This window comes from Aethalodelphis obliquidens, unplaced genomic scaffold (genome assembly GCF_003676395.1).
Source record: "Aethalodelphis obliquidens isolate GAN/ISIS:26980383/991018 unplaced genomic scaffold, ASM367639v1 scaffold71, whole genome shotgun sequence".
Classification (NCBI taxonomy): domain Eukaryota; kingdom Metazoa; phylum Chordata; class Mammalia; order Artiodactyla; family Delphinidae; genus Aethalodelphis; species Aethalodelphis obliquidens.
This window is the reverse complement of record NW_020838015.1, coordinates 7,975,229-7,993,581: the sequence shown is the minus strand read 5'-3', so window position 1 is coordinate 7,993,581 and position 18,353 is coordinate 7,975,229. Positions and strand designations below refer to the sequence as shown.

General features: G+C 39.8%; 1 protein-coding gene across 3 annotated transcripts in view; it reads left to right on the top strand.

Annotated features, from left to right (window-relative positions):
* SLC9A7 (solute carrier family 9 member A7) overlaps positions 1 to 18,353 on the top strand; it is a 151,612-nt gene that overhangs the window by 63,432 nt on the left and 69,827 nt on the right. For all 3 annotated transcript variants that reach the window (XM_027091376.1, XM_027091379.1, XM_027091380.1), the window contains exons 2-4: positions 8,088 to 8,287; positions 10,248 to 10,325; positions 16,141 to 16,217. In XM_027091376.1, the coding sequence (XP_026947177.1) occupies positions 8,088 to 8,287; positions 10,248 to 10,325; positions 16,141 to 16,217 (355 nt within the window). The remainder of the gene's footprint in view (positions 1 to 8,087; positions 8,288 to 10,247; positions 10,326 to 16,140; positions 16,218 to 18,353) is intronic.

Here is an 18,353-nt window from a genome sequence, read left to right as displayed (position 1 = left end):
GATGCTGGGGTGAACTGAGAATAGCATCGACATGTATTACACTACCAAATGTAAAATAGTTAGCTAGCGGGAAGCAGCAGTATAGCACAGGGAAATCAACTCGGTGCTTTGCGATGACCTAGAGGGGTGGGATAGGGAGGGTGGGAGGAGGCTCAAGAGGGAGAGGATGTGGGGATATATATATGCATATGGCTGATTCACTTTGTTGTACAACAGAAACTAAGACAGTATTGTGAAGCAATTATAATCCAATAAAGATCTATTTTTAAAAAAGTTCAGTCATCAAGTCCAAGTCTGCCTCCTTGGTTCCTAGTTTTCAATGAAAGACTCTCTCACTCTTCCATTATATACTAGAATGGGCATCTCCATTTTGTAAAGACTGTCAGAAGGTATGTGGTATCTGGTCACCCATAGAGAAATGCTGTGCAGCACAGCAATGATGAGAAGATGTTCCTGGTGTCCCAAGAACTTCATGGGACAATATAATGAGTTTTCCATATCTTGTTTTCCCAAGTAGATATCTAAGACTTAAAGTCATTTTCTTCCTCTTATTCTTAACTGTGACATTCCATATTTAGGGAAACTACTTAGCAATTATGGTGTTTTTTGACTCACATAAACTTGTTCCATGTTGGTTTTAATCAAATCTTTGGAATTTTAGCTGTTGAAGAAGAGGAACATTGGATTGGAGGTTGAACTCTTGGCTGATGGGCCTGATTTTCACTATTTTAGTATCTCATATACTGATGGAAGCAAGACAGAACATTTGTCTTGAAGGGCTACAGACTCAGTTTATTTCTTTAATTAAAGTCAACCTTTATCAGAATAGCATTGGCTGGCTGATTGGTGATTCACAGATTTTCTGTTGTATTGTCAAGAGTTATCAGATTTGAAGCAGCTAGAACTCTCATACATTGCTTGGCACTGGGTAGATTGTTGCAAAATGGTATAGTAACTCTGGGAAATGATTTGACCAATTCTTATAAAGTTAAACATACACTTGTCCAATGACTGAGCAATCCCACGCTGGGTACTTGCCCTAGAGAATTGAAAACATGTTCACATAAAACCCTGTTTTATGGATGTTCATAGCAGCCTTATTTGTGATAGCCAAAAGTATGCTTGACATCATTAGGCATTAGGGAAATGCAAATTAAAACCACAGTGAGATATCACTTAACACTCTCTGAAATAGATACAATCAAAAGACAATAACAAGTGTTGTAGAGCATGTAAACAACCTTTAACTCTCATACTTTGCTGGTGGGGGTATAAATTGTATAAAATGGTATACAGTTTCCCAAATGGAAAACAGTTCAACAGTTTCTTAAAGTAGTAAAGATAGATTTACCATATGACACAGCAGTTCTGCTCCTAGGTTTCAACCCTAGAGAAATGAAAACATATGTCCATACAGACTTGTATGCAAATGTTCATAGTAGCATTATTCATAATAGCAGAAAAGTGGAACCAACGCAAATGCTCATCAACTGGTGAATGGATAAACAAAATATGGTATATCCATACAATGGAATACTATTCAACAATAAAAAGTAATGAAGTACTAATACCTTTCTTCCACAATGGGTGAGCCTTGAAAACAGTATGCTAAGACAAAGAAGCCAGACACAAAAGAGTACATATTGTATGATTTATATGAAATGTCCAGAAAAGGCAAATCTATAGAGACAGAAAATAGATCAGTTGCCTGGGGCTGGGAGTGGGAAACAGAGAGTGACTGCAAAAGGAAATGTTCCAAATTAGATTGTGATAATTGCACAACTCTGCGAATATAATAAAATCATTGAATTGTACACTTAAAATGGGGAATTTTATGATATGTGAATTGTACCTCAGTAAAATTGTTTTTAGGGCTTCCCTGGTGGCGCAGTGGTTGAGAGTCTGCCTGCCGATGCAGGGGACATGGGTTCGTGCCCCGGTCCGGGAAGATCCCACATGCTGCGGAGCGGCTGGGCCCGTGAGCCATGGCCGCTGAGCCTGCGCATCCAGAGCCTGTGCTCCACAACCGGAGAGGCCACAACAGTGACAGGCCCGCGTACCACACACACACACAAAAATTGTTTTTAAAAAGTATTTCACTACATATTCAAAACAAGTAACAAAAATATTTTAAATGAATTCTCCTTGAAACGAATATATCAATGAATAGCACAGCTGCATAATAAGTAATAGAACAAGTAGAAAAGGATATTGAAAAGGCTGTAACATACATTCTTAATACCAGAGTCGCTTAAATGACCCCCAAACCTGAAAAATCATTGTCACTGCTGGCATCCATTGCATCCTCTTTATTCGCTCAATTAGAAATAGTTATCACTCTCTTCAAACACTGTGTAACGGGATGTGGAATGGGACGCTTTCTTTTCTCAGAATTTCAGATGAAGCTTTAGAACTCAGAACAACTCCTACAGTGCTGTAAAAATCCCCATAGCGGTGGCCAAACCAAACTGATGATCATCTGCTCCCAGTAGCTCATATAAGGGAAGGTGGAGTCTCGTTAGAGAACAGTGCATCCATGCACCTGTTCCCAACTCCTTAACAAAGGCTTATTAATAGAGACATTTAAATATTGCAGCAGGTGGATAGCTGTCTAGAATTACAGCTGAGTGTCGATTTGTTCAACTGTCTTCCCAACAACCTGAGTCACAAAAGCGGAAACTGGCACCAGACTAGTGGGGCTAGTTCCTTTAATGGCCTCATAGCATTTTTGAACAATGCTTTGTCCATAATTAAGTTCCTTCCTCATACCACCAATGGGCACATGCATAAATTGTATATAGGGTTCTTTTTTTGGTTATGTGTTTCTTTTAAACATTAGAAAAGTTGGCAGTTGTATACCATCAGCACAATGTGCAAATACAGGAGTTTTTTCATACTCAAAAGTTGCAACAGTCTTGAGTTTTTTCTACTGAAAAAGTCTTGAATTTTTGCACCTTTGGAGTTCACCATGTTGCTTTAAGCCACATCAGATGTCAAAGGAATTTCATGTATATTTGCTTTCTGTAAAAGTTCAAAACTAAATTCTTTCCTAGCATTAGTCATATACCTGTGAAATCAGTGAGTCTCTTTTCATCAGTTGACATGTGATATTTTTCTGGCCCACACACAGTAGATTATTGCTCTTTGTAATCTGGAACACTATGATGTTGATCCAGTAAAGTCATTAATGCCTCTATTGTTCTCCATCATTTTTTTGGGAATACTGAAGTTTCTGAGCTTTGCAAAATATCTAATGTCAAATTCTAATTCCTTGTAGTTAAGACCTCTTTATAGTTCCCTGTCAGAGGATGTCTTCCATATGTAGAAGATGGAAATATGCCATTCATGTTTTTTCCAAGTCTTTGTTATATTCTCACTAAAATACCCCTCTGCAGTCCTAATGTCTTATTCTTTTTTGAAGTGGAAGATGCCACACGTGAACTTAATATAGCAATGACTGTCCTTTTGTGCCATGGACTCCAGTGGTAATAAATATGAATCTAAATGTCTGAGGAGCTACTCAAACTCTACCTTGAATTAGCAGCAAATCCTGTTGCTTGGTATATTTTTGGTCAAAACTATCAATCAGGACGTTTTAACCTGTATCTTTGCTGTGAGGGGGCTTTGTTGCCATATTTTAACACAAGGGGGCAGCATCATCACCTTCACTGTCTCCATCACATCTTTAGCATGGGCACATTGGACCCGGGTAGGGAGGGAAAGATTTTATAAGTATGTATTATTATTTTTAATATTCGTCATCTAATAATGCTTCTAGGTATGATGGTGATGATTACGGACAGAGACTGCGAGGGTATTTCCTGTAGTTGAGGAATTTGTCTGCAAATAAAAGCCTCCTGTAAGGAAAAATCTCCTGTTTCCCTTCTGCTCTCAATACTCTTACTGGACATTTCTGTGACCACATGTGTGGGAGTTTTCTCACACCAAAGCAGTTCTCCAGCTCTCTAGTGGATACCAACTGAGTATCCCACAATTTAACTCAACTCTGACACTGTCTACTTGGAAATAGCATCAGATCCCACAGGCCTCATAAGACCCCTGCCCCTCTCACTTCAGAGGTTAGTCACAAGTCCAGGTTATCACCTGAACTTCTGACCAACTGGCTATAAATAAGAGGTTCTCATGTTCCCCTCCTTAGCTTTGATCATTTGCTAAAATAGCTCAAAGAACTCAGGAAGCCCATTTACTTACTATATTGCTGGTTTATTATCAAAGGATATAACTCAGGAACCACCAGATGGAAGAGATGTATAAGGTAAGGTATGTGGAAAGGGACATGGAGCTTCCATGCCCTCTTCGGGTGAGCTACCCTCTCTGGCGCTCCACGTGTGCAGCAACCCAGAACCTCTCTGAACCTGTGTACTTTGGGACTTTTTATTGAGGCTTCATTACATAGGTGTAATTAATTAAATCATTGGCCATTAGTGATCCACTTAACCTCTAGCTCCTCTTCCCTGCATGGAGGTCAGGGGGTGGGGTGGAATTAAAAGTTCCAACTCTGGGGACTTCCCTGGTCATCCAGTGGGTAAGACTCCGTGCTCCCAGTGCAGGGGGCCCAGGTTCAATCCCTGGTTGGGGAACTAGATCGCGCATGCATGCTGCAACTAAGAGATCGCATGCCATAACTAAGAGTCTGCATGCCGCAACTAAGAAGTCCTCATGCCGCAACTAAAAAGATCCCGCATGCCACAATGAAGACCGTGCGCAGCCTAAATAAATAAATAAATAAATAAAAAAGTTCCAACTCTCTAATCACCTGGTTGGTTCCCCTGGCAACCAGCCCTCATTTGGAGGCTAATCCGGGAACCCCCAGCCACCAGCCACCTCATTAGCATACAAAAAGACACTTAGCACTTCAGAGATTGGGGGGGGGTTAGGAGCTCTGTACCAGGAAACTGGGACAAAGACCAAATATATCTTATTATAAATCACAGTATCACAACTCCTCTTTTGTTAGAATAGTTGTCATTGTGAAGACCCTGTGCTATTGTGGTTTATTTTTTTAGTTAGCTCTGCAAATATTGAAGCTAGTACTGAAAAGAAACAGTGAGTTATGTAAAGCAGCTATTGATTTGGGAGAAGGATGGCCTTTTGTAAATGACTTACTTTGGTTTCCTGATGAAGACACTGTTAACTGAAGCGAAATGTGTTTTATTCAGGGACCTTACTGAGTACTATACAGCCCAGGAAACAGCCTCTCAGATAGCTCGGAGGATCTGTTCCAAAGAGGTAAGGGAGGAGCCAGGATATATAGGAGTTTTTGCAGGAAAAAAAAACCGAAATGAAATGTGTAGTCGAACATCAAAAGATTACCACTAATCACAAAAACCAGACCTGTCAAGTTAATGAATTTAGCACTTTTCTATGTCTGCGAAGATGCAAGAGTCTGGCTCATTGAAATTATTCCTTTGATATGCATTTTAACTATCTATGTTCACATCATGTTTTTCTCCATCTGAATTCTCCCCAGGGCACACCTTGGGTTGTGGGGGGCGCGGTTACATTGGCAGCTTATGGCCGGCAATATTCTTTGTTTACTGGAATGGCAGGCAACATTTTTTTTCCCACAGCACCCCCTCTTGGTCGTAAATTAGACCAAGGTTTGGGAGGCATTTCTTGACCAATTTGTCCCAAGGTGCTAAGAAGGCTCATTCCTAGATCAGATGAGGATTGTGTTGATAGGCCACTCAATGTGCTAAATTTTGGATCAGGCCCTGTTAGTAACCTAAAATTCTCTGGATCTTCTGTTTTACTCGTCTGTTATGATCCAGGGGATGTTTTCCCTTGTTGCTTCTTCCCACATCTAGAGTTGCACTATTACAGTTAATTCTATATAGAGTTACATGTATGATCTACTATCTACTATCTCAAGATGTTTAGCCATCAAGAGGCCTGGTTACACATTGGGTAAAAATTGGGTTACAATTGGGTAAAAAGCATATATATATTTAACTGGGGTAAATAGAGTGGACTTGTTTGGGGCCCTTTAATGTTGGGGACCATAGGGGGTCCCTTTGGCCCATCCAACCTTAGGTAGTGTTGTATCAAAACCTTTTGTTTTAATCCCATTAACATCTGTTTTATTTATCCCATTTCTTAATAACCATCTGAAGATTTTTATCCTTTTGGGACGAGTCCCTTTAAATTTTTCACCTTTTTGGAAAGAAATCTATAGACTTTCTCTCAGGTTCTTATTTTCCTGTTAATCAACCTAATTAACAATTAATCTCCTGTTCATTAGCATCTGTAAAACCCATTGAGGGTAAGTTGAGACCACAAATGAGGCTTCCCAAACTGGTTTTTTTGTTTTGTTTTGTTTTAAACTGAGGAAGTTCTTAGGTTAGCTATTTTTTTTTACCACCTTCTAATTTGTTTTTTCATAGGTACCAGTAAAATGGCTGTTTATGAGAGCGCTCTAAAAATTCACCAATTTAGACGTTTCCCCAATTTAAAGGATCCATCGTCTGGCCATTGATGAGATATGTTAATAGTGACACAAATCAATAACACGCTAGAGGCGTCCCCACAAGAGAGTGCAAAGGATGCAGCCTTCACAAGATCTAGAAAGTTTACTCCCCAAAATAGTCTTAAGAGAGTAAAGGACCTTCGTTGTACAGGTTGACACAACGAAGGTGAGGATGACAAAGGCCCCTTATGGGCACCTCGTATGACAAATTTCCCTTAGAGCTGGCACAGCCAAGCCAGAAAGAGACTGCTCAGGACCCCAGTCTATTTGATTGGCTGCCAAATGTAAACCATGTGTGTACCTTCCAGAGCACGGAGACCAAGCTCTCAAATTGAGATTATTAAGAAAATCATTTTTAATCTGTAGTAAAATTTTACAACTTTATTTGTTCACAAAAGTCAACAAAGTTCAAGTATATTAGTACAGGTCTTTAACAACAACAACCACAACAACAATAATAAAGCAATACAGACACAGAGCACAGAGTTTGGCTTAAAAAACTATATCTTTCTGGATTTTATATATTATTTGTTCTTCAGCAATGTCTTGTGAGTTCTCATATGTCTTGGTGATAAGAGACATTGTAGAACATTATACATAGGATATAATAAACATTTTGTTTCTTTTTCTCATATAACTTTCTCCATTAATGGCAAAATGAGATGGGGGAGCATTTTACCATTCTCTCTCTCAATATTGCTAGCAAAGAACTGAATATAGAGAGAGGTCTGAAGTTTTCCACCTAAGAGAGAATTGTGGAAAGTGTCTGGTTGTTATTTATGTTTTCTTTTTTTTCACATTTCCCTCACTTTTACTTGGGCATGTGTGACTCATGTCCAGGACCAGGGGAGCAACATTTCTTCATAACTCATAGAATTAAATGCTTACACACAATTTTGCTGGTTTTCTCCTCCTAAAGGGAAAACCCTGCTAAGAACAGAATGAGACGGAAAGACTTGCAGCTAATTATGCTAGCTGTGTCAATGGCATAGCCCCAAGAAGCCAGCTCTCCAGTCCCTGAATCATGACTGCGAAAATTGGCACTGTGCTGTTTAGCTCCCTAAGGGATGTAATTATTTTCTCCATGATACCCAATACTTGAAATGACCTCAGCAAAAGCATTTCTTTTCTTTTTTTTCCTTCCTCTAGTGTGTGGCAAAACAAATTGCATTTGTAACAACTAGAAATTCCCGAGGCCTTGTCCTCGCTGGCGGATGGCCTGAGGGATGCTGCTGGTGCAAATCAAAGAGCTCAGTGGTTCTGCTTTGTGCTGTGCTAGGCAGAAAAAAACTTTGCCTCTTATCACCCCATCTTCCTCCAGCAGAAACCTGAGAAATGAGACATGATCAGTGGTTCATAGTACTCGGAGTACTGTCATAATCCCGAAAGGTACTGTCCTACCTTGTCCTCTTGGTGGCTGAGGGACTCAAACCAGAATAGATGCATTCTTAACCCTTTTGAAGGACTGTGTAGTTGTCCCTAAAATACACATCATCTACCTGGTCTCTAAGATTACTTCAGAGTTTCTTAGTTGTTGCCATTATTCCCATGCTCTCTGTGTCCTTCCACAGGCCTGATGTTTTCTTCCACTCTGTTTCAGGGCTCATCGTCGGGGTGATCCTGAGGTACGGCACCACTGCCACCAGTGGTCATGACAAGTCACTCAGCTGCACTCAGGAAGACAGGGCCTTCAGCACCTTATTAGTGAATGTCAGTGGGAAGTTCTTCGAATACACCCTGAAAGGAGAAATCAGCCCTGGCAAGGTCAACAGTGTAGAGCAGAATGACATGCTGAGGAAGGTGAGCTCAGGCCACTCAGCCACTTTGGTCCTGACGTGGTTTTTGATTTTCTGATTCTGTCTCAACTTTGTGAACAGAAATCTTTTGACACTCCTGGAACATCAGTAACATTCCTGGCTGTCAGTTTGGCTAGGAAGCTTTTGGACTGTGATGAGGAGAAGGAACCGTATTTGAACTTGAGCCTTTTAGCTTTGTCAGACTGATGTGGGCCACCAATGGTGCAGTGGGTTCGTACATCCCACTCAGCTCCTCTGTCCAACTCCCATCTCTTTTTGATTATGTCTCTTACTCTTGTTATGGTTTAGGGATGAGATTGTTTCTTTCTTAAATTAAGATTGGTTTCTTATTTTTTTTTTAGCTTGTTATAATCAGTGTTCAGAAGTGTTATTCTTACTTCTTCGTGGTTATTTTACCATATTCTACAAACATTTATTGAGTTTCCCACTCTCATTGGTGATTGGTGCCAAAGGCTTAATGAATCTTCAGAGGAAAAATGTCTTGTTGTCTTAGAATTTGAGTCCACATGTTGTTTTTCATTTAATGTTGGGGGTAGCTAAAATACTCCACAGGAAAAGGGATTATATATCTCTTCATTTCACTTGGGTGATTTCCAGGATAAGCACAAGATCTGTATTTATCCACATACATTCTAGTACCTTATAGACCCGGGCTTATCAGCAGGAGGGCTTCCGCATAAAGTCTGGGGATCCAAGTTGTGTGAGACCCCTTTAATATGTGAAAGCTTGCAGTCAAAGAGTGTAGCCTGTGCTCCAAAAATTAAATTATTATTGTTCTCAGGATCTGCCATAATCCTTAAAGAAAATTATTCTCAACCTGGAGTGTTCAACATGCCCATCTTCCCTCTGTCCCTAAGGGCGGTCCTAGTGAGCTCTTTGCTCTCAACCCTTCATAAGAATGCATGGGATTTCCATAAACATTTGTGAAATTAAATGCAACTGAGAAAGATACCCAGTGTAATACCACACTAATGGCTGTTTACATTTAATAATTAGAATGGAGATTTAAAATAATTAATTGAAATAAGAGCCAGTTAATCTACCAACGTGAACAAATTCTTTAAAAAGGTTAGGAGGGGGCTTCCCTGGTGGCACAGTGGTTGAGAGTCCGCCTGCCGATGCAGGGGACATGGGTTCGTGCCCCGGTCCGGGAAGATCCCACATGCCGCAGAGCAGCTGGGCCCGTGAGCCATGGCCGCTGAGCCTGCGCGTCCGGAGCCTATGCTGCGCAACGGGAGAGGCCACAACAGTAAGAGGCCCGCATACCGCAAAAAAAAAAAAAAAAAAAAAAAGTTTAGGAGGCTTTATACAATGTTTAATTCTTTTCTGGATGTGATAAGGCTTTGCTCATAGTTCCAGAGTGATTTCCCTGATTGCCTACAGGTAGTTTTAGTCCCCTTAGAGTTGATGAATTTATGTTGATATTCAGGAAGTCACTAGCACCACTGGAGACTTTGATCTAGTCCACATTACGTATCACAAATGGCTGGTCACTCAAAAGAAACTTAAATTCAGTAAGATTATGTCTATAAATCATTATGTGGTAGGATACAGAAAATTAATAAAGACTCACGACTGCATCTTTTATTGTAGTTGAACTTTTATAAAGGTTTGATAAAAATCAAGATGTTTTCATTTCTTGTTTAAGAACATTGACCAGAAGCTTTCTGTGAGTTCTCAAAATTGCATTGAATTGTTGTGTCTTAATACATATTCAACAACACACCAAGAGTAGAAGGCAGAAGTACCGTGTGGAGAAGAACAGGCCAGTGCTCATGGGAGCTGTGGCTTCTCTACTGTGCTGAGTTTGTGATTTTTCACATTTATGTCATTTGTTTTAAATATTCAAACTTTAGTCAGTGGCTTAAAATATTAAGCAAATATTATGGCACCAATTGGTATTCAACAAAAAAATTGGCTTTTTTTTCTTTTTAAACTTTTAGGTAACATTTGATCCAGAGGTCTTTTTCAACATTCTGCTGCCTCCAATTATTTTCCATGCTGGATACAGTTTAAAGAAGGTAAGGAATTTTTGCCAGTATTTCTTAAAGCATGGGAATCTCTGCTTTAATTTTCCTGTACAATATTCTAGTTTTTTTCCTTCTCTCAGATTGCTTATTACTGTGTTCTATACCCACTCAGAGACTACAGTTGACTCATCATCAGTGACTCATTTCTGTTTTAAAGTCTAGAACTCTTATCCATTGCTGGTGGGAATGTAAAATGGTATGGCCACTCTGGAAAACATGTTTGCAGTTTCTTATAAAACTAAAGTTGAAATTACCGTATGACCCAGTGATTTTATTTCTGAGGATTTATCCCAGAGAAATGAAAACTACTGTTTACACAAAAAACTGTACATGGTTGTTCATAATAACTTTATTTGTAATAGCCCCAAACTGGAAACAGACAAAATGTCCTACAATAGGTGAATAGTTAAACAAGCATCCATACCATGGATACAACTCAGCAATAAAATGGAACAAACTATTGACACACAAAACAGCCTGGATGGATCTCAAAGGCATTATGCTAAGTGAAAAAAAAATCCAATCTCAAAAGGTCACATACTATATGGTTTCATTTATATAGCATTCTAGAAATGACAAAATTATAGGGATGGAGAACAAATTATTGGTTGCCAGGGGTTAGGGATGGTGGGGATGAGAAGGGGAGGGGGTGGCTGTGACTATAAAGTGGGTAGCATGAGAGAAATCTTCATGGCAGTGGAACAGTTCTGCATCTTGATTGCAGTGGTGGTTACAAGAATCTACACGTGTGATAAAATGACATAGAACTATGCACACACATTGTACCAATTTCAGTTTCCTGGTTTTGATATTGCACTACAATTATGTGAGATATAACCAGTGGAGGAAAATGTGTGAAGGTACCACGGGACCTCTCTGCACTATTTTTGCAACTTCTGTGAATCTATAATTACTCCAAAGTAAAAAGTTTAAAAAATACCATTATTGAGGGAGGGTCATTGTGTTCAGCAGCAAGGTTGGGCCTAAGCCCCTAAAGATTTAAAATACCAAATACCTTTATAAATAGCGTGAGTGGCTCCCTTCCTCCCCATTGTGGGACTATTCTGTGAAAATTTAGCCTTCAAAAGGGCCTACTTCAGATAACAGCCAAGGACCTTGTTTCAGCTGTCTTTCTGAAAGGGGACTAAAGGAAACCTTTTCAGTGAGCCTAGAGAAGAGAGATCTTGGCTGCCAATAAAACTCAGTAACATCCTTAGGAAGTAGAGAATGCCTTCAAAGTTGATAAACCTCTAGATAGATCAATCAAGGTAAAAAAAAAAAAAAGAGGAAAGAAACAAATTACCTATATTAGGAATGAAAGAGGGGACATCAGTATAGACCCTTCATACATTAAAAGGACAATAAGAGAATAATATGAACAACTTTGTACCAATAAATTTGACAACCCAGGTGAAATGGACAAATTTCTCGAAAGGCACAAATTACCAAAACTGACCCAAGAAGAGATGGAAAGCTTCAACAGCCCTATATTAATGAAATAAACTGAGTTCATAGTTAAAAACCTTTATGTAAGCCCAGATGGCTTCACTGGTGAATTCTATCTAGCATTTAAGGAAGAAATAATGAGTCCTACCCAAAATCTTTCAGAACATAGAGGAGGGAACAGTTACAACTCATTTTATGAGAGGGTGCCTGCCCATCAGGCTGGTTCTTCTGTCAAAGCAAATCTGCAGTTTTCAGAAGGTTTTTAAACTCTTCCCAACCCACACAAATATAGTTATTTATGGAGCATATGATATAAAGAATTTTGCATATATCCTTTATTTCGGTTTTTATATACATTATTTCTGATCATCACAGAAACTCTGTAAGAATGTGAGCGTGGTAGATTACCTCACACCCCTTCGCCCCCAGGTTTCCAACTCATTTATAAACAGACACAAGGAGCTAACTGGCAACTGAATGATCAATTTATGACCCAAAGTCCCTGGTGACGCATCTTGGATGATATAGTTTAGCCCTTGGTAATGGGGCTCCTTACTGCCGACCTCATGAATTGAAGACAGATGCCCTTTAGCCACCAAGTCGGTCACAGTCACAGATACGGAGGCTGAAATGGAGAGATCGTAGAAATTGTTGGGCCTACCAAAGGCTGCCTCTTTTGCTCGTAGCATGGAGGCCATAGGAGCAAGAGCACTCCCCCACTTTCCGTAAGAGAGTCAAGGCTACAAGTCAGGGTCAAGCCAATCTCGCCCTTCAGAGATCACATGGCCCCTTCTTACTGCATCACCTTCAAGGGAGGAGGGATGGAACTTAAGTCCCCTCTCCACAATGGATGCTTGAGGAGCAGGAGGCTGTGTTTCTGCACACCAGCCCAACGCACATCTGGACACTCACAGACATGTAGAGAATGTCCTGCATTTTACTGATGATGAAGCCAAATTGAGAACGATTAAGTGACGTTTGAGGTTATGTAGGTGGTGCAGGACTGAGTCAAGGTTATGCCTGTCTGTCTGACTGGAGGGCCTAGAGTTGTTCCTCTGTGTTACATTCTTTCCAGATATAGGTTTTCTGTACCGAAAAAGTATCCTTTTTCAGACTTATTTATGAGGTTGCCAGAGTAATCTGAATCTATATGTCAGCTATTGACATGTAAAAAATGGTAGATGATCTTACAGGTATAAATAATGTTATTCTTTATCTGAATAAAGAGTTTGGGAGCTGCTCTTAAGATCAAATGGGTGATGAATAATTTGGTATTTTAAATAACTAAACTTAATGTATAATCAAGGTCATAGTTGCTTTAAAATGAAACCAAACCGGGCTTCCCTGGTGGCGCAAGTGGTTGAGGGTCCGCCTGCCGATGCAGGGGACACGGGTTCATGCCCCGGTCTGGGAAGATCCCACATGCCGCAGAGCGGCTAGGCCCGTGAGTCATGGCCGCTGAGCCTGCGTGTCGAGAGCCTGTGCTCCGCAACGGGAGAGGCCACAACAGTGAGAGGCCCGCATACCACAAAAAAAAAAAAAAAAAAAAAAAAAAATGAAACCAAACCATTGGTTGTGAAAGCCACTCTAATGGCTAAAAAAACCCTTAGTGTTTGCAGAGCCTTCCCTTTGTCAGCTTCATTTTCTCAGAAGAAAAACAAATAACAGGCTTAAGTTGTTTTTGAAATGCTAGTCTTAAAGGTTATTATTAGCTCTTAGTTTAGTCTCTTTCCTTTTTAATCAGGCACCTAAATAGTTGGTACTTATGTGGTTGCCATCTCTGATTAAATGTTCCCAATTAAATGTGTAATAAGTGTTTCACCATTTAACCTCTGGTATGTAAACAGATTCATACCCTTTGACCTATGTACGTGTAGTTGTCATTCAGACATGGGCCTTCTTTTTTCTAACTTGAAAAAAGTACCATGGTCTTAGCTCTGATTTTGTGCTACCACTCAGTTTGCTTAGAGGGCATTGGCAGGGAAAGAATTCACCTATAGAAACTTTCATGTTTTGTGCATTTCCCCCAATACACACACACATACACACACACACCATGTTCAAATTTGTCAGGGGAATGGGCGATGATGAGGTTTCCCAAGGAGTAGGAATGTAAGACTTAGAATGGTACAACTAGGAATTGGGATGCCGGGTGGATTTTCATTGAATGCAAACCTTCTCATCCTGATCTGTTTTAGGTTTATATTCTCAAAGGCTTTACCAGGGCATGTCATCTCCTTTTGTTTCTTTTTGCCATTCTATAATGGAAAGGGAAAAGAAGGGAGAGACTGAACCAGTCATGGCTATGTGAACCACACGTGACTGTGAACTGTTAAGGCCAAATAAGAAGATGATGAAAGATACAGGATTCCACTAGACACCTCCTGTCCTTCTTCCCTGAAAGGATGTGGTGGGAATCAAGAAGGGCATCTTGTGCGGTGAGAGTGCAATGCCTTGGGGTCAGAAGACCTGCTTTCCAGTTCTGGTGCTGCGGTTTGGTAGACATGTGACTTCAGGCAGCTCACATCACACTTTTGAGCCTTAGTTGTCTCTCATATAAAATGGTCCAAAAAACACCTTCGCGATGAGGTTGTTGTGAGAATTGGATGAGCTAATATGCGAAAGTACTCTGTAAACTATGAAGTATATAATGAAATACTAGGTGTAATAATATACAAATAAGTGGCATGTTATACCTTTTCAAGATGCAATAAAATTCCAGTTCATATCAACAGATATGAATGGGATGGGTAATTTGTGTGTGTGTGTGTGTGTGTGTGTGTGTGATTTTAGAATATATCATGAATGCATTTTTGGTGGTAGATTTACATTTCTAATTTTCTGCTTTGGCTAATATCATAAATACAAATTTACTTAATATATTCAAACCAACCATAGGAATGATTACCCAAAAGAAAGCCGAGTGGCAAGGGAAAGCACATCTAGGGTTAAAATTTTGCTCCTGGATACTTCGCATGGGTTTCATTGGTCTCATGTCTTGTCCTTGATGCACTCCCTCCCTGGTTTAAGCACTTGATGGAGCTTTTAAAGGCAAGTAGGTCACAGTTGTTGGTTTTTTTTTGAAGCCTAATTTTTTTTTCAAAACAGTGGCATATAAATGCATTAGCATTAAAAAAAGACTGAGGACAATGACTGATTTAGGAGGCAAACATAATGTGTCTATAATATGTACAGGCAGTACCTTCATTTGATGACTGTCAGTGTGGGAAGCCCTTGAAGGATTCTGTTCTGAGCAGGTGGTTTAGGGCCACTAGGGGTTCTTTGATGCCTTCTTCACAGCCTCAGAGAGGGGCAGGCACTGGGGAAGGCTGAAGCCAAGGTCTTAGGTCCTCTGTCTGGAATGCAGGCCAGTGGTCGCCTGCAGCCCTGTGTCTGATCAGACTTCGTGAAGGCTGCTTGATCCAGGCTGAGTGCTTCTTCTGTGCCCTCTCTTTCCCTGATGGTGCTTAGCTCACATGCTGGGGCTCTCCTGCCTTTTAAAATTTCTAGATAAAGTGTTCCTGGTTCCTGTTTAATTAGGGTGTTTAGGGGATTTTGTTTGTCTGTTTTTGTTAAATAGTTATGATTGTCCAGTGTGAACAGCTTTATGCCTTGAGAAGTAAGGATCATGTCTCAGGGTCCCAAGAACATGGATTTTCCCCATCAGAATATCCACAGGCCCAGTGATTTATGAGAAGTAAATTCGTGTGTGTGTGTGTGTGTGTGTGTGTACACATACTTTTAAATTTGCCCATCTTAGATGAACTACCTGTTTCTTGTTTCTCCACACCTATCTCTATTTTTCCTCTTTCCCAGGCTCCAAAGATTAATTCAGATGAATATCAGAAGACGCCTCCGATGCTGAGTTAACCAGAAAGCTCCTTAGCACTTTCATAGCTTATTAGTTTCAAACTTATATCTGTAATGTTCTTCTAAAGTACCACCATAACTGGAAGTGACTAGTTGAATCACTAGGGTAAAATAGTTTGGGTTAAATCTGTGAAAATGATTGGTCTACTTACACACACATAATACTCTCTCTCTCTCTCTCTCTCTCTCTCTCTCACACACACACACACACACACACAAAACACACAAAATGTAATTTAATATAATCAGCCAGAGTAGTTTTTTATGAAATTTACTAAGGCCTTGCTTGCTTGCTTACTGATTGGTAGGACAAAGGATATCTTAAAACCATGATTTTCTAAGGCTAAATAGCATTATTCAGGAGTAACTTCAGTTGTTAATTAATATAATGGAAGCAGTAAGTAAAGTTTCACTTTTTAGAGACTTGTAGTGTTTCTAATGTTCACTGTCAAAATTCACAATGTGATTCCTACTTTTTTGTTTTATTCAGAGACACTTTTTCAGAAACCTTGGGTCTATTCTGGCCTATGCCTTCTTGGGGACTGCCGTTTCCTGCTTCATTATCGGGTAAGTGCCTCTTTGTCATATAACCAAATTACCACACTTCCAAAGAGATGAGATCCACATGGGTCCACAGAATCCAATATTTTCCCCAGCTTTATTGAGATATAATTGACACATAACATTGTGAAAGTGTAGGGTATACAGTGTGTTGATTTGACACATTTATAAATTGCAAAATGATTACCACCATAGTATTAGCTACCACCTTCATCCGGTCACATCGTTACCATTTCTTTTTTTGTGGTAAGAACATGTTAGCAACATTCAAGTATGTGGTAAAGTATCATTAACTATAATCACTATGTTGTACATTAGATCCCCAAACTTATTAATCTTGTTACTGGAAGTTTGTACCCTTTGAGCAACACCTCCCCATTTCCCCCACCCCCCCAGCCCCTGGCAAGGGCCGGATTCCAGTATTTTGATGTTTATGATGATTGTAATTAAGATCTAGAGTTACATTGTCCAGTGTGGTAGCTATGAGCCACATGTGGCTATTTAAATTGAAATTAAGATTCATTAACACTGAAATAAAATAAAACCTAGTCCCCAGATCTTAGTTTCTAATAGCATTCTTCAATGAAAAGAACCAGGACCCCTTGCAGAAATGGCTGATTCTAGGGCTGGGGCAGCAAATATACAAAATGACAATGGAGCATCTTATAGTGTCAGAGAGTAAGGAAGTGCTCAGAAAACAAACAAAAAGGATATGGAGCATGTCAAAGGGACACAGAGCCAGCCTGAAAACCCCCCCTCCCTAATGGCTAAAGAACAACAAAAGAAATAACATTGTTTTGGATCATCACCCAAAGTATAAAACAAATATATTTGAGTCTATACTGATATAAATAAATGATTGGATGAATAAATAAATGGGGGAGAAGTGACAAATCTGTGCAGAAGAATTCCAAATAATTTATGCAGATACAACCCCCCTCAAGGAGATGAAGCTTGGGCCTTCCCCCCTTTGATTGTGGACTGTGCATAGTGACTTCCTTCCAAAGAGTACAGCATGCAAAGGAAGAAGAAAGAGTAGCTTTACAGAGGAGAAACCAGGCAAGCATTGCCTCAGCCAGATGATCAAGGTTAACACCAAAATTGGTAAATCATGTTGATACGCTGTACCTTTGATATCTGTGATGAGAATGGCGCTTACTGCTGTGTCTTCCTCCCAAAATCACATTACCTCAGTCTAATCATGAGGAAAAAAAAAATCAGACAAGTCCCACATTCTGCAAAATACCTGACCAGTACTCCTCCCCAACTGCCAAGGTCATCAAAAACAAGCAAAGTCTGAGAAACTGTCACAGCCAAGAGGAGACAAAAGAGATATGATGGCTAAATGTAATGTGGTATCCTGGATGGAATCCTGGAACAGAAAAGGGATATTAGGTAAAAACTAAGGAAATCTGACTGAAATGTGAACTTTAGTTAATTAAAAAAAAATTAGCTGGAAAGCTGGAGATAAAAGCAGGAGGCTTTTATGCCACTAAAACAGGAGGGGCTTGGACTTCGTCCTTTAAGAGAGACAAGCCACTGAAGAGTGACAGGTTAGATAACTGGTATCGGTGACTATAGGGAAAACGCTACCACGGAGAAGTCTATTGCTCAGATCTAAGCTTATGATAGAAGGAAATGGAGAGGAAGGTCTAAGTTTCAAGAAATATTTAAAAAGTAGGTGAAAGAAGCCTTTGATAAGCAACAAAGAGCAAATCAACTCTGTATCATAGAATTCCTGTGAATTGAAATACAACTGTTTAGGTGTCTGGAACAGTGTCAATGTCTGGCACACAGTAGGCAAACACTAAGTTATAGCTATTTATTCTCAAAAGGATTCAATTCTGCAAATAGTTCTTGAACTTCTAGCTTCGTCAATCTACTGTTCTAGACACCTAAGGTACAAAGATGAGCAACGATACGGTCTTGACCTTTAAGAATCTTATTATTGGGGGTTGGCTGTAGGGTACAATGAGTCTATTCTGTGGCTATTTATTTTTGGCATTTTATTCTTTTCAGTTTCGTTGTAAATGGGATTTTCTTAATTTCTCTTTATTCTGTGGTTGTTTTTATTCCCCTAATCCCTACAGCTGTTACACACACACACACACACACACACACACACACACACACACACACACA